The sequence below is a fragment of the Sturnira hondurensis genome, unplaced genomic scaffold (assembly GCF_014824575.4).
Source record: "Sturnira hondurensis isolate 20B ecotype Veracruz unplaced genomic scaffold, ASM1482457v3 Scaffold0001872, whole genome shotgun sequence".
Lineage (NCBI taxonomy): Eukaryota > Metazoa > Chordata > Mammalia > Chiroptera > Phyllostomidae > Sturnira > Sturnira hondurensis.
Window position 1 is genome coordinate 483,533 of NW_028074503.1, and position 15,230 is coordinate 498,762.

The 15,230-nt window shown below is 44.4% G+C and overlaps 2 protein-coding genes and 2 long non-coding RNA genes across 7 annotated transcripts in view; 2 read left to right on the forward strand and 2 right to left on the reverse strand.

Annotated features, from left to right (window-relative positions):
* Positions 1 to 6,050, forward strand: part of ENOSF1 (enolase superfamily member 1) — a 34,587-nt gene extending 28,537 nt beyond the window's left edge. For all 3 annotated transcript variants that reach the window (XM_037031542.1, XM_037031551.1, XM_037031559.1), the window contains 4 exons: positions 485 to 614; positions 866 to 965; positions 3,221 to 3,302; positions 5,660 to 6,050. In XM_037031542.1, coding sequence (XP_036887437.1) covers positions 485 to 614; positions 866 to 965; positions 3,221 to 3,302; positions 5,660 to 5,761 — 414 coding nt within the window. In that variant the 3' untranslated portion in view covers positions 5,762 to 6,050. The remainder of the gene's footprint in view (positions 1 to 484; positions 615 to 865; positions 966 to 3,220; positions 3,303 to 5,659) is intronic.
* On the reverse strand, positions 3,318 to 5,663 carry LOC118976866 (uncharacterized). Its single transcript, XR_005064360.1, has 3 exons — positions 5,507 to 5,663; positions 3,980 to 3,983; positions 3,318 to 3,765 (listed from the first exon to the last, which is right to left on the reverse strand). It is a non-coding gene; the product is annotated as an uncharacterized LOC118976866 (long non-coding RNA).
* A 512-nt stretch (positions 6,051 to 6,562) lies between the features above and the next one.
* On the reverse strand, positions 6,563 to 15,004 carry TYMS (thymidylate synthetase). 2 transcript variants are annotated; one of them, XM_037031570.1, is made up of 7 exons: positions 14,736 to 15,004; positions 13,638 to 13,711; positions 12,467 to 12,641; positions 9,843 to 9,944; positions 8,953 to 9,128; positions 8,522 to 8,593; positions 6,563 to 7,131 (listed from the first exon to the last, which is right to left on the reverse strand). In XM_037031570.1, the coding sequence occupies exons 1-7, from the start codon at positions 14,941 to 14,943 to the stop codon at positions 6,994 to 6,996; spliced, it is 945 nt and encodes a 314-aa protein (XP_036887465.1). In that variant the 5' UTR covers positions 14,944 to 15,004; the 3' UTR covers positions 6,563 to 6,993. The 2 variants fall into 2 exon arrangements, with proteins under 2 accessions (XP_036887465.1, XP_036887475.1); XM_037031580.1 differs by lacking the exons at positions 12,467 to 12,641; positions 13,638 to 13,711.
* On the forward strand, positions 8,016 to 10,755 carry LOC118976871 (uncharacterized). The gene is made up of 2 exons (XR_005064361.1): positions 8,016 to 8,620; positions 9,663 to 10,755. It is a non-coding gene; the product is annotated as an uncharacterized LOC118976871 (long non-coding RNA).
* Positions 15,005 to 15,230: the final 226 nt, after the last annotated feature.

Genomic DNA, 15,230 nt, shown 5'->3' on the forward strand with positions numbered 1-15,230 from the left:
GTAAACATTATTGCGTTCACATTTTGTGCTTACAAATGAAGCACAAGTGCGTGCCAAAACCTGTGGCAGCCAGCCCTGAGCCAGGCAGGGAGAGGGAGCAGCGTCTCAGTTTTCCCAGCAGAAGGAGCAATGCCGCTCTGCCATGGCTCTGCTTTGCTGTCCGTGCCATCCACTCATGGCCATCACCGTACTTCGTCCTGATGCCTCATTTCACCATGGTGGCTATTCCTTAAAAATCGATCGCAAGTGGTGTGACTTCACATGACTCACACTGTTCCACCAGCAGACTTGTAAGAAGTGAGAGGGAAGTCCTCACCTGCGCAACCAGAGCACGCCTAATGCCAAGTGGGAACAAAGAATACACACAGTGCAGGCGTTCTGAAGGTCACTAATGAGTGACTTAGAATTGGTGTATTGCCAGGTTTAGAAATCCTGAAGGCCAAGGCTGATTCTTCTGTTGGTTTTATTGTAATTCTATTTCCAGTGCCACAATAGAGTGATATTTAAGCAGCTCCTACAGGCAAAAGCCCTGAAGTTTCTCCAGATTGACAGCTGCAGGCTGGGAAGTGTCAACGAGAACCTCTCAGTGTTGCTGATGGCCAGAAAGTTTGGAAGTAAGGGCATAGCAGCCTGCAGACCATGAGCAGGAGACACCTGTGGTCCCCTGTGTAGTTTGCCATTTTGGTTTTTTCTATCTTGCAGGCCTAATCAGGGAATCTTTGATGATTTTTATCTTGGAATTTCATCCTTAAACAGTAACAAATGACTTAGTCCCTTGCAGGCAGTAAGAAATACTGCAAGCTTGCACCCCTTCCCTCTCTCTGCCCAACTCTTGGCAGTCAGTAGAAACCTGCCTTCATTTCAGTTCCTGTTTGCCCCCACGCTGGTGGAGTCGGCCTCTGTGAGTTGGTGCAGCACCTGATTATATTTGACTTCATATCAGTCTCCGCAAGCCTCACAAACAGGTGAGTAATATGACATTGGCTTCAGCTGTGTACTTCTGTCCACGCCAGATCTTTTAACTGCTCCTGTGACCGGAGGCACTAAGAACCCTGCCCATTGGCACCCTCTGTGACTCAAAGGCCAAGTTCATTTTGCTCCCACTTCTCCACTTGGGGCAGCAACAAGGAGACCTAGCAGTGAAGTATTTTCTTTTAGAGAGGTAGCAGAATCACTGTTTAGCAGTCAATCACTTGGTAGCAGAATCACTGTTTAGCAGGTGAGTTTTCAACCAGATGAAAACCGAATTCCTTCCTCAACCAGCACCCGTTTCTTTCTGAAGCCCCGCTCTCGTCACAGGTGGGTTCCCCACTCTATCCAAGCTCCTCTTCCCGAGTCTCCCCTGATTTGGTCACACCATTATTATTTAGTTCCATCTGATTCATCAACAGGCCCCAGGTGAGCTTTAAATTAAGACAGTCTCCTTCTAGTTGTCAATACACTTATGGATTTATTATGCTTTTTTCTCTTGGAATTAAATGTGATGTCACAGAAAGATCACTAGAAATATATAGTGAAAGCAAGAGAACATGCGTGGCAAAGGTAAACACCAAACAATTCAGGACTGTGAGAAAGGAATGAGGCCAGTCAGGGTATATAGGGGATTTCAGTTATAAAGTACTTACTGGTTTCTTTCCAAAGCTGGATAGTGAGTAGGCACACACTACCTTTTAATATGTTAGAAGTATCTTATTTTTTAAAGGATTTTATTTATTTATTTTTAGAGAGAAGGTAAGGGAGGGAGAAAGAGAGGGAGAGAAACATTGTGTGGTTGCCTCTCGTGCACCCCCTACTGGGGACCATGCCTACAACCCAAACATGTGCCCAAGACTGGGAATCGAACCGGCGACCCTTTGGTACACAGGCCAGCACTCAGTCCACTGAGTCACACCAGCCGGGGCTGTCAGAAGTATTTTAAACTATAAAAAATAAGCCCCCAAATGACTCATGGACATGGACAACAGTGTGGTGATTGTTGGGGGGGGGGAGGAGAAGGGGACTAAATGGTAGTAGAAAAAAAATACAATAAAGATTACATTTTAGAAATCCCTAAGTTATTCTGATTTTGCCCCTCATTTCAGTTCCTGAAGACAGAACCAAGGTGGGTTCCAACCAACTTTGCAAGGTTCTGGTCTTGGAAGATGAGAAATAAAGGGTCAACCCTGAACCACCATGCACTGTGACCCCAAAGGAGTGGGTGAAAGTGCCTCGTGCCACCATCCTGAAAGCAGACCTCACTGCTCAGGAATGTCACTGTGCAAGTAGAAAGCCACAGGCAGACACTGTGTGTTATCACACCTCAACAATTCTATAATTTTCTGTGTGGAACCCTGTCCTCTGTTCAGTCCTCAGGGCCTGACTTTCTCTTCCAGGGGCTAGTTCTTCATCTGTCTCTAGAAATTAGAGGTAGCAAACAGTAGAGTCGATGAGTCAGCACGTATGTCCACTGAAACCACGAGACCCTCTAGCCAGTTCCTTTGTGTAGCCCCCACACAGGCACTGCCTGCCCCTCACAGCAGCTGGCATTAGCTGGTGACTAAGATTAGGCAGCAAAGTTAGGCCACTTACCCCAGGTCACAAAACCAGAAAGTGGCTAACACCAAATTTGAACAGGTTGGTCTCATCCTAAAACCTGTGCTCTTCTAAATTGTGTGTTTAGCTAGAAGGGACCCCATTTAGTGACTTTAAATCTATTCATCTAAATTTTGGCTAAAGTCACCCAAATAATCCCAGATCCTAATGGAATCACCCAAATAATCCCAGGTCCTTATGGAGTCTAAATGGATTCCTTTTGGGGTCATAAAACCTTTAGTTAGTTAAAACAGACTGCACAGTTCAATTCATCCAAGCCCCCACACTGCTTTATTTTAGATGAGAAGAACCCGAGGCACAGAGGTTGAGGGAAACATGGGTCTCAGCCAAGCCTTGACCAAGTCCACCCTTTCTTTTCTTAAAAGATTTTATTTTTAGAGAGTGGAAGGGAGGAAGAGAGGGAGACAACAATGTGTGGTTGCCTCTCATGTGCCCCCTACTGGGGAACTGGGCCACAACCCAGGCATGTATGTGGCCTGACCGGGAACTGGCAATCCTTTGGTTTTTAGACCAGCACTCAATCCACTGAGCCACACCAACCAGGGCTACCCTTTCTGCTTTAATAGTTGGCTTGAAGTGAATTATCTAACTTAAGGCATTATTGCCCGACCTGATCTCTTCCTCCTAGGATGTGCGAATATGTCGACCACCTGCACGAACATTTCAAGTATCCTGTGATAATCAAGAATGCTTCCTACATGCCTCCTAAGGTGAGCTCGGGCAGGAAGGCCTCCCTGAGGAAGCCACTGCTGTACTGGTTCGCATGAGCTAGACCCTAGAGCACAAAGCTTTGACTCCTTAAGAGCTTATTTTCATATCTAGAAGCAAATGGCTCTTTACTCTGTCAGCTTCAAATTCCCAAGACCTGAAAGGTCAGGGTGTGGGGGTAAAATTTGCACAGACAAGGCTTCTCTAATGTCAGCCTTTCCTCACAGGCTGAGACCTTAAAATGTGCACTCCTTGTGCAAAAAAAAAAAAAGAAAGAAAAAAAAGGAAAGACCTAGCACCGACCAGCAGATAAGTCAACTGACAAGATTTGACTACGGCTGTGTTATCTGGGCCATTTATCCTCAACATTTTTGAGATCGGGCCTCATTTTCACACATAGGGATTGACCCTCTTACTTTGATCAGTTCGCCAGTTCTGGGAAGTGGCCAATGCAGTGCCCCTCTCCTCCACTTCAAACAACCAGAACATTTTTTTTGCTAATTCATGCCCTTTTAAAAATATATATTTTATTATGTCATTACAGTTGTCCCATTTCCCCCCCTTCATCCCCTCCACCCTGCACACCCCTTTCCCCACCATCCCCCCCTTTAGTTTATGTCCATAAACTGGGACATAAGTTTATGTGTCACAAGTTCTTTAGATTCTGTATTTCCCATACTATTCTTGTCCTCCCCCGTCTATTTTCCACCTACCATCTATGCTACTTATTTTCTGTACCTTCTCCCCCCTTCTCCTTCTCCCACTCCCATTGCTAACCCTCCATGTGATCTCCATTTCTATGGTTCCACTCCTGATTTAGCTGTCTTCTTGGTTTGCTTTTGTTTTAGGTGTGGTTGTTAATAACTGTGAGTTTCCTGTCCTTTCACTGTTCATATTTTTTATCTTTTTTTCTTGGATAAGTGCCTTTAACATTTCATATAATAAGGGCTTGGTGATGATGAACTCCTGGAATTTGATCTTATCTGAGAAGCACTTTATCTGTCCTTCCATTCTAAATGAAACCTTTGCTAGATAGAGCAATCTTGGATGTAGGTCCTTGTCTTTCATGACTTGGAATACTTCTTTCCAGCCCCTTCTTGCCTGGAAGGTCTCTTTTGAGAAATCAGCTGACAGTCTGATGGGAACTCCTTTGTAGGTGACTGTCCCCTTATCTCTTGCTGCTTCTAGAATTCTCTCCTTCATTTTAATCTTGGCTAATGTAATTATGATGTGCCTTGGTGTGTTCCTTCTTGGGTCCAACTTCTTTGGGACTCTCTGAGCTTCCTGGATTTCCTGGAAGTCTATTTCCTTTGCCAGACTGGGGAAGTTCTCCTTTATTATTTGTTCAAATAAGTTTTCCACTCGTGGCTGTTTCTTTCCCCCTTCTGGTACCCCTATAATCCGGATGTTGGAACGTTTAAAGATGTCCTGGAGGTTCCTAAGCCTCTCCTCATTTTTTTGAATTCTCATTTCTTCATTCCTTTCTGGTGGGATGTTTTGTTCTTCCTTCTGGTCCATTCCATTGATTTGAGTCCCAGTTTCCTTTCCATCACTATTGGTTTCCTGTGCATTTCCCTTCATTTCAATTAGTTTAGCCTTCATATGTTTCTCTAATTTGTGACTAAAATGAACCAGTTCTGTGAGCATCCTGATCACCAATGTTTTGAATTGTGCATCTGATGGGTTGGCTATCTCTTGGTCGCTTAGAAGTATTGGCTCTGGGGCTTTGAGTTGTTTTTGAGCCATAATGTTTTGGTCTGTTTGTGACTGTTACATATGAGGGGCAGAGCCTTAAGTGTTCACCAGGGCAGGGCAACCCAGGTTGCTGGGTTGTGACGCTGTATGTGGGGGCGGGGTCAGAGAGAGGCAATGGCAGTCCCCTCTGCCTCTTCTCACAAGCCGCTGGGGCCTGCGCGGTCTGTCTCACTGTTCGCTCCTTCACCTGGTTTATCTGCGCACACATGTGTGACCACTGTCAGCCTGCTGCCTTGCGCCTTCACTGGGTCTGCCCATTGCCACCCCGTGCTGGGTTTCTGCCAGTCGCCGCCTGGGCTCCTGGGTCAGTCTGGCCAATTTTTCCTGCACAACCCTGCTCTGCCAGCCACTGACTCCGCCCCTTTTACTGGTCTGGCTGAACGGTTCACTGTTGTCGGACTTCCGTACAGTTTAATTTTCTGTGTTTTGGTTGCGTTTTTGTTACTAAAACTTGGTCAAACAACCAGAAAATTTATCTTAAAAATACAAATTCAGTTGTCTCTGGCATAGATTTAAAAACGTTTATAGGAGCAGCAGAAATACAGAAATGCTTTTTGTTCCAGATGGTTACTAGCACTGCTCCACTTTTCTTTTTGTCTCATAGGAAGCTGGTTATTCCACAGAAATGAAGGAGGAATCCGTAAAGAAACACCAATATCCAGATGGTGAAGTCTGGAAGAAACTCCTTGCTGCTCAAGGAAATTAAGTGTTCAACCCTCACACCCATGTTTTTTTAAGTAAAAAGGCTTACAATTTCTTGGGTATGGTTTCAAAAAAATTTGGGAAGAAAATCATCATACCAATGAAAACAAATTCAGCTGAAAGTCACATTAACCTCAGGAATCAGCTCAGCAATTATTACTACTTCTTTTAGCAAATAAACACATACTCTTTTACATAATCCTTAAAATTTAACTAACTTGAAATCCAGGAAGATGTTCTTATAAGATTTCTATCAAATGCTGGTACCCAGACATTTAACTGTACTTTGAAAACAAGAAGCTGCTTAATTTGTTGGAATGACTCCTTATTCTATCTACCATGTCAAAAATTAGCGGAATTAAAATAGTTTTGCAGCACCATGGAGTGTCTGGTTGCAACACACACACCAAGACCCCCCTGAAGTGGCAACGCATCTCTTTGCCAGCTTGGTCTACGCCTGTTACAGAACTCACACCACACTGAAACAAATGAGGGCCAAGTGCTATTTCATGGACTGTTTTTTATAACCTTTATAAAAACTTTTATCTGAAATAATTTTCACTAATAAAATGTAGCAAGAATTATATAAATCATAGGAAAAAAATTTAAATATAGTTTAGTCAGCATTTTTAAAACACATGCTAACCTCAGCAGCATCCGAACAAGAACACAGCACGTTTATTTAGGAAGGTTCAGTTCCTCTGTTTTAAGCAGGAACTGTACAGAATGACAATAGAGAATTAAAAACAAAAAACCCAGAGGAATGCAAACAATTCTTTATTATAACAATATAAAAACAAATAAAATTGTATACACTGATAACCATACCAACTGCACATTATCATGACTGATATTTAGCTTACGCAAATTTGCGAGAAGCACTTTAATTCTTGAAATCATTAATCTTCATACAAACATGGGATTGAAATGCATGTAGATTTTTCTGTTAGGAGTGTGTACATTTTCACTGTTCTCACTTTATTCATAGTCTCAGCATTTGCATATACCCTCACTGGGTTGTTTACCAAACTCAAGGCCCTTTGTCACTTAGCAGAACCAGCACAGGTATATTTGCCAGAGGCACCAGTCTGAAGTTAATGAATAACTGACAAGTTAGCAACTGATCTTGCACCTAGTTTCTTCTTACTTTACAGCAAAAAAACCCTCCACCAAAGCATCCAAACTAACCCCTAAGGAGACCGAAGGTATCCTTCAAACATCTCCTTTAAAAACACTCTAAACGGCCATTTCCATTTTAATAGTCGGATGAGGATTGTACCCTTCAATCTGAAAGTCTTCAGCCCTGAAGTCATCGATTGTCTCAACCTTTCGAAGGATTTTGAGCTTCGGGAAAGGCCTTGGTTCTCGCTGAAGCTAAAAACAATGTAAGTAGGGAGGTGGGCAAAGGGGACAATCAAAATAAACTTAAAGAAAAGGAATCATCTAAAAAACAAAGCTAAAAGAAAAGATAAAAACATTAAGACCATTATTTTACTGTATCTACTACTGCTTTAATTCTGCTCCCCATGTCCCTTCATGAAATAAGTACACAGCATCTTATCAACAATATTACTTTACAGCGTTTTATCTACAAGGTGTAATACTGATGTCTTTTCCTTGGTTATGCAATACTGCTGGAGCATAACTAAGCGATGCTCTCAGACACATGGAGAGGCGAGTATTTTGTGGAATCATTCAGTGTCAGGAGCCTGGTGGCTCACCAAGTGTAAGTCCTTATGACTGATTGCTCTTGGTAAATTTATGAAGGATGAGATGCAGTCTTTTACTTTTTATCTGTAATTCTTGGTAGGCACTCAGAATGGTTACATGAGTCCCATAATCCCCATTCCAACGGTCCCTGGCAGAAAGGGCAAGGAAAGGTGACATCTATTGACAACAGACAGGGATGCAGTGGCAATGAGGGTGTGGACATAGGTGTCCTTACATTATTCTGTCCAGCATGACAGGGACAGCCGGAGAGAAGCATCTGGGTAAACCTTGAAGTCACCCTCCAAGTCAAAGCAGACAAATTTCCTCAAAGGAGCCTTCTAAGCCTGGACCTAAACTGAAAGGGCCTAAAATGGTTTTGCTTTGTAATTTTTTAAAAAAGATTTTATTTATTTATTTTAGAGAGGGGAAGGGAGAAAGAGAGGGAGAGAAACATCAATGTGTGGTTGCCTCTTGTGCGCCCCCTACTGGGGGCCTGCCCTGCAACCCAGGCATGAGGCCTAGACTGGGAATCGAACCAGTGACCCTTTATTTCACAGGTGAGTACTCAATCCGCTGAGCCACACCAGCCAGGGCTGGTTTATAATTTTAATCTTGGGTCTCTGTGCACAGATACTCATTGTATTGCTATTTCAAATCATTTGTTGGCTGCTACAATTTATGGATTTGAACAGATTTTTTGAAAGTTCAGACCTAAATATTGTCTTTACCATAAAAGGCAGAACATTTGCATTTAAATCCTTCAAGTAAAAATATGAGTTGAATGCCACCTATGGAAAGGTCCCAAATTCCCTGGTCTGAATGTGGCTCTCCCTCTCTGACACTGATACTTAGTCCCCCGTGCTGCATGTCACATTAGGTATCTTGATTGCTGACACATGTAACTGCCTTGTCTCTGGCCAGCTGCTACCCACCTGTCCCTAAACTGAAGCCCTGTAGTCAAGCAGGTCACCTTATCTATGTCATAGCACCGGGAAGAATCAACCTTTTGTCAAGAAACACAACCAGTCTTCAAAGTACAATAAATAATTCTTACCTGCATTTTCAGCAGCTCAATGTGATTCAGGTAAATGTGTGCATCTCCCAAGGTGTGTACAAAGTCACCTGGCTGAATGGCACAGGAGGAAGCAAAACAGTAAGTGTTCTCATTTTAATCCCTTTACAACACATCATTGCATCATTTAAAAACATTATATAGAGTAGGCAGACACCTCAAAGCTTTTCAGAAAATAATTTAACTATTGTTGCTTTTAAGAAAAGTTAACTCATAAAAGTTATCTTGTATTAAAAAACCTATTCGTACAGACCACAAGGACAGGAAAGTTCCATGTAGTTACAAAGTCAGTCAGTTCATTTCTTACTTAAAACTAGTAAGAATTCTGTGCAATTTGTTTTTTTCATGTTAAAGAATCCAAGAGCTCAGCACGTTAGGCAAGCAACAACCCTCCCTTCCTAAGTGTTGCCCACCTTTAGGCCGGTGATATGTGCAATCATGTAGGTGAGCAGGGAGTAGCTGGCGATGTTGAAGGGCACACCCAGGCCCATGTCTGCTGACCTCTGGTACAGCTGGCAGGACAGCTCACCATTCACGACATAGAACTGGCAAAGGGCATGGCACGGAGGTAGGGCCATGAAAGGGAGATCTGAGGAGCCGGCATGGACAAAAATAGGAGAGGTGGTGGTTTTAAAGAACATAGCTATAGATTGTAAACCAGGAGCGATGCACAAGCCTACTCATAAACGGGGGGATCATGAGAAAGAGACACTGGGCCATAGCAACCCTCATGACCCACCTTCCCCTCATGGCAAAAGCACGCTGTTCCAGTCCCAGGAATGGCACAAACCTAACAGGGACCTGTCCATTAGCAGGAGCTTTCTGTGATGTTTGCAACTGAAGCAACAGCCTTCCACCTGAGCTGAAATGAACTATTTGCACTACCTTTACAGGAAGCATGAACTCATTTGCAGAGGCCACAGGAAACTAGGGTGTTGGGAACACCCTTGTGTATTCCAAATCTCTATTGTGTATGTAGATATTCCACTTGGAGTCTTTATTACACCATGGTAAAGTTTAATTTTAAAATACCATTGCTAAAAGTGTTAATATCAAGGTAAAGGGATCTGAAACTTCATCTGCCCCAATTTAAAATGTTAACATCTTACAAGTATTTTTATAGGCAATCTGAAGGTGAAAATATGGCCAAGTGTGATGTGCCCAGGGTCACCCAAGCAGCCGTGGGGCTGGATCAGTTCCCAGGCCCCGCCTCTCACTGGAGGCCCCTGCACAAGGCCTCGTTGCCTCCCTATGTGCTAATCATACAGTGAGGACACGAGAGGGTGGCCAGGATGCTTCCCACCTGTTGGGTTCCAAGCACACAGGATGATTCTTCGGTCATCAGGGTTGGTTCTGATAGTGTCGATCACCTTTTGCAGCTGGTCTACTCCTTGACCCGAATAATCTTTAGAATTACCAAAAAGAGAGAATATGTGCACACATTTATCACATCTTGTGAGATGGCTTTACACGTTGTTCATCACACTGTCCTTCCACAGCCCCCTTCAGCTCTTGGTTATAATAAAGCAGCCAATAAATTTCTCAGATAGTGGAGTGCTTTCTCAAAGCACTCCATAAATTTCTCAGATCTCACTGGGTTATGTTGAATTTAAGGCCTGGTCAAGGCTCCTAGGTCTGTCTTCTGGAGCCATAACAAAGTCTATCTTTCTTCTTAGATAAAAGTCCTTTAAATATTTGGTTGGTCATGGAGTCACCTCCTCCCCCATTTCAACACTTTCTTCCAGTGGTCCCCAGAGGACTTAGTTTCTATATCCGTCAACCATTTTCATCATGCCTCGTGGACATGATCTTGTTTATCCGGGTCCCACAGAAAGTACTAGGTCTTAAATAGAACATACAATTCTATACACAGTAAAGACTAACAGAGGACTGTGGATCCCTTTCTGTGATCTTGACAGCATCCTTCCAACACTTGCACCTAAAATTACAATTTAGCAGGTAAATGCCAAGTCATCTGTAAATATCAGGAAACTCCTACAATTATTATACCACTTTTGTACTTTTCTCCCATTTCTGGTCTCTGGACTTTAATTTCTGGCCTTCCTTCTGAAGCAGAACTAAAAGCTGAAAAGTGCAGAATCTCGCATTCTCCTCTGGTTAAATTTCCACTTGTTGGTGTTACACTGTTCTAGTCCTGCAGTTCTTAATTTTTTTGGAGGAAAGCTGGACACAATCAGTTCTGAAAAAGGTAGCATCAAAAATTTTAAAAACATGAACTGCGACGAACAGTTCTGTATCTCGACTGTAGTGGTGGTTACACGCCACGTGCTAAAACTGCATACCCACATGTGCTGATGAATACGCATGAAACTAGAGAAATCTGATAAGCTCCTGTGGACTTTGCCCATGTCAATTTGAACAAGATGTTACCTTTGGGGTAAACTGGGTAAAGGGTACAGGGACCTTTCTGTACTTGAACTCCTAATTATTTAAAGATCAAAAATTAAAAGTACAAACACTCCTACTGAAGTCCAAAAGCTGAGCATTCACGCAATGTTAAACTGAGGCCATGATTTTATTAGGCCCCCTTCGGCGACAATAGACTTGAACACTGGGCAGGATTTAAGGCACAATTTAGGCAGGGGAGTAGCTTCACATCCTGAGGTATCTTGGACAGAGGTTGCAGACCACTTACCTACAGAAACAGTTTGGGCCACACAGCACTCTTTAAAACTTACATAACATTAAATGTTCAATTTTAACCATTTTGAGGCTTGCAATCGGTGGTATGAAGTACATTCCCAATGTTGTACCAGCATCCACCTCCGGATCTTTTTCTTCTCCCTAAACTGAAACTCCATACCTTTCAACATTAACCAGCCCCCGCCCCTGGCCACCACCATTCCATCCGTATGAATTTGCCTGTTCTGGGTCTGCCCAGCACTTTAAAACTTAATGAAGTTGCCAACATTCTGAAGATCTCAAGATCGCACAGAAAATGCACAGCTTAGGCTTTAACTGAAGAATTAATGACAGTATCAGGCTGACATCTCTTTAGCTGGCTGGAGATGTGACTGTCCCCTTTGGATGAGACTCATGCTCTCCAGCTGACAGGTTTCTGCCAGCCAGCAAACTGTCACCTCCTGCACACACCATGTACACACACATAGAGAGACACATTTGCTTTTGTAACCTCTTCCGGATAAGTGGGACAAAGGGGCAGAGGACTTGGGCTGGACTCAGCAAGTGGCACCACTGAGTAACGGGGAGGTGGACATCCAGTAGTGAGATGTTTCATCTTTCTCCACCAGCAGGGGTGGAGATGGTGACACCAGAAATGAGCTACCACATCAGCGCCACCTACAGTGTGACGGGCGGCTCAGTGTTGAAAAGGGAGATCAAAGCCAATGCAAGGCAATCTCTGGGTGTTTAGTCCCCCAGATGAACTTCCTACTTCCTACTTTATTCTGAGACAGTGACCAACTGTGTCACTATTTGCTAATGAAACAAGGCACAGAAAGTACCGAGCACCCAATAATGCTAATCACTGAGAGTATGATCTCACCTCCATGAAGGTGTAGTTGCAGCTTCTTTTTTTTTTTTTAAGATTTTATTTATTTATTTATCTTTTTAGAGGGGAAGGAGAGAGGGAGAGAAACATCAATGTATGGTTGCCTTTCATGCGTCCCCCTGCTGGTAGTTGGCCTGCAAGGAACTGGCCTGCAACCCAGGCATGGGTCCTGACTGGGAATTGAACCGCCATCCTCTGGTTCACAGGCCTGCGCTCAATCCACTGAGCTACACCAGCCAGGGCTTCGTTGCAGCTTCTGAACCTGAAATAGCTTCTCACAAGGTTCAAGTTATGTATCGGCTTCCCAGACACTGGCTTCTTATCCCCCACACTTCACCTGAAACCATGGAGCTATCAGGGGTGCTCAAATATCTGAGGCAGCTCAGTCTCCTCACCTGAATCCATATCTTTGTATTCTGCCCCAAAATGCCTCCACTGAAAGCCATACACTGGGCCTAAATCTCCCTCTTTTCTGCTAGAGAATCCCAGGCTGTCCAGGAAGGCACGGGACCCGTTGGCATCCCAGATTTTCACTCCCCTGGCTGACAGTTCTTTAGCATTTGTGGACCCCTGGAAGAAATGGGAGAGCAGAGCAGGTGAATTCACTCACCCAGCAGACTTTGGAACCATCGGGGCTTATCCACCAAAGACTCCCACCAAGCTACCAACAGGCATTCAATAATTCCCTACACAGCCTGTCTTTAAAAACAAAAACAAAAACAAAAACAACCCTCACCTGAAGGTATAAGAGAGAGAGAAAAACATCGATTGGTTGCTTTCCATACATGCCCCTACCGGGGACCAAACCCACAGCCTAGATATGTGCCATGACCAGGACTCGAACCCACAACCTTTTTGCGTACGGGACAATGTTCCAACCAACTGAGCCACCCAGCCAGGGCAGCCTGTCCTATCTTTAAGCAGGCTGGTCCCACCCCAAACTTTGGAGGGCCTTCAGGTCAGTCTGATCCCTTCTCTGGAACCACCCCCTGAAAAATTTTTTCCTGTTCCTCTCAATGAAACTTCCTGGACTACACACCTCCAAGTCCTTTAATTATTCCCACACCATCTAGTGGTTCTGTGTTTCTCAACTAGACGTGTTCTGCGTCCAAGCATGATACCCAAAATAAAGAATTTAACTAGTGAATGTAATGTTTAGTGAAGTAAATGAATTTAATGTTTCACATGCAATCTGTTGGGAGTAACTTAGATCTGGTATACAGAATATTTCTTCTAGTGATTAGCCTAATCAGCACTAGCTTTCCTGGCAAATGGATGTTACATAACTTATATATGGCATTATCGAGTTGTGTTTATCCCAACCTATACTTGCATAGTTTATTTGTTTTTGCCAAGTACAAGCCTCATGTTCATTTCTCTTATATTTCATCTTATTAGATTTGGCCCTTGTCATCCTAACCTGTATCCTGATTGTATATCTAGGTCAAGGACAGACACCACTGGCTCCTGGCATCTTCAGGTATGATGTGCCATATTGATTACAAGCAAGGCAATGGCACCACACAACCCGGGCTCTGTGCCTGCTTTCTAACTTCCCTTCTTTACCTTGATAAACCACAACAGCTCCTCCAAAATACCCTTCCAGAACACACGTTTGGTTGTCAGCAGAGGAAATTCATCTGAAAAACAGTTTGCCATATAATTTCAAGATGGGAGAGCAGCACATGCCATCCAACTTTCTCTGTGGAAGAAAACTTCCCCAGGACCTTAGGCCCTGGAGTGACCATAGGAACTACTGGAAAACTTCGATTCCTACCGAGTGGGAGCCCTGGATCTGGGTGGAGCTCCCATGCTGCAGGGCAAGTCAGGGACACAATTCAGACTGAGACTGCCCTCCTGAGCCCTGCACCCACCAGACACAGAAGTTCCACACAGTGACATGGGGACAGGGAAGAAGCACCATCCACCACCCTGCTGGCAAGACTCCTTCGCAGAGGTAGAGGACAACATATAAAGCGTACCTCTGGAAACCCTCTAGGCTCCCTGAGCTATTCCATGATTATCCTGCCAAAGAAAACTTGCTCGGGGGCCAGGGATAGTTTATATCACACTGGTCAAAACTGAAGAATAGTTCTTAAAGATCTGCAAAGCAAATTAACCTCTATGTTTTAGGTGTACCTAAATAGTAACCGTTTAAAGACTTGATATACATGATCCTATTTACTCTTCAAAACAATCCCCCCAGAGGCATCTTTGCGATCTCCATTTTACAAACACCAGGAAGGAATACAGAAGTTTGCATCAAGAAATAGAAAAATAAAAATGTAAAAGCTTGTCTTTACTCAGCTGATAGCTGATATCCATGTAACCAAGATAAATTTTTCAAGCACCTCATTTTATCAGCATTGCCTGAGCATTATTTCCTCCACTCCAAGTAAATTGGGAAGCTTAAGACCTGAGAGGTTAACAAGTAACTTGCTCCAGGCCTAAAAATAGGAGCTGGAGTTAAAACTAGGTCAGTGCCTCATTGAAGGCCGTAAGACCCTACGCAGAGAAGCTCTCTAATCCCCGCCTCAGTTCCGGCGTCTGGGGAGATTGGAACTAAACCTGGCCCGCGCCCCCCGCTTCCCTGAGGTTTTCCAGTTGCAGCTCCAAGCCCACTAGGGCGCCCCCCAAGCCAGTCCCTGGCGAGACCAATGTCACCTCTCAGGCTGTAGCGCGCCTGCATGCCGAACACCGACAGGGTGCCGGTGCCGGTGCGGTCATCCTTTCGGAAGCCACTACGGAGGATATGCTCAATCTGCCCAAGGTACTGCAGCTCCCCGTGGCGCTGCGGCTCGGCGCATTGCTCCCGTGAGGCTGGCGGCGACCGTGGGAGCGGCTGCGGCTGCTCGGAGCCAGAGCCGGGCATTTCGCCGGCGCAGCTGCAGGAACAACAACGGCGCGAAAAACGGCCAGACTACTTCCGAGCGCCTTTTTTTTCCCGCCGACCCTTCAGCGACTCCGCCCCTTCCTGCTCAGTCAGATCAGATCCCTGCGCCCTTGGGGGCCCGGAGTCCATGGCGCAACCACAAGCTCCCCATAATGGTCGCATAAATGTAGCCGGTTTTAAAAGTTGAGAACTTTGGCTGGTATAGGTCAGTGGATTGAGCACAGGCCTACCAGCCAAAGGGTCGCAGGTTTAATTCCCAGTCAGGG

What these genes read in the sequence shown, in the direction of transcription:
- TYMS (XM_037031570.1), bottom strand. Translation starts at nt 14,943, where the DNA reads ATGCCCGGCTCTGGCTCCGAGCAGCCGCAGCCGCTCCCACGGTCGCCG. An exon ending in GGCGCGCTACAGCCTGAGAG is followed by an intron (nt 13,712 to 14,735) that starts GTGACATTGGTC and finishes ACTGTTTTTCAG; the next exon opens with ATGAATTTCCTCTGCTGACA. An exon ending in ATACAAAGATATGGATTCAG is followed by an intron (nt 9,945 to 12,466) that starts GTGAGGAGACTG and finishes GTAATTCTAAAG; the next exon opens with ATTATTCGGGTCAAGGAGTA.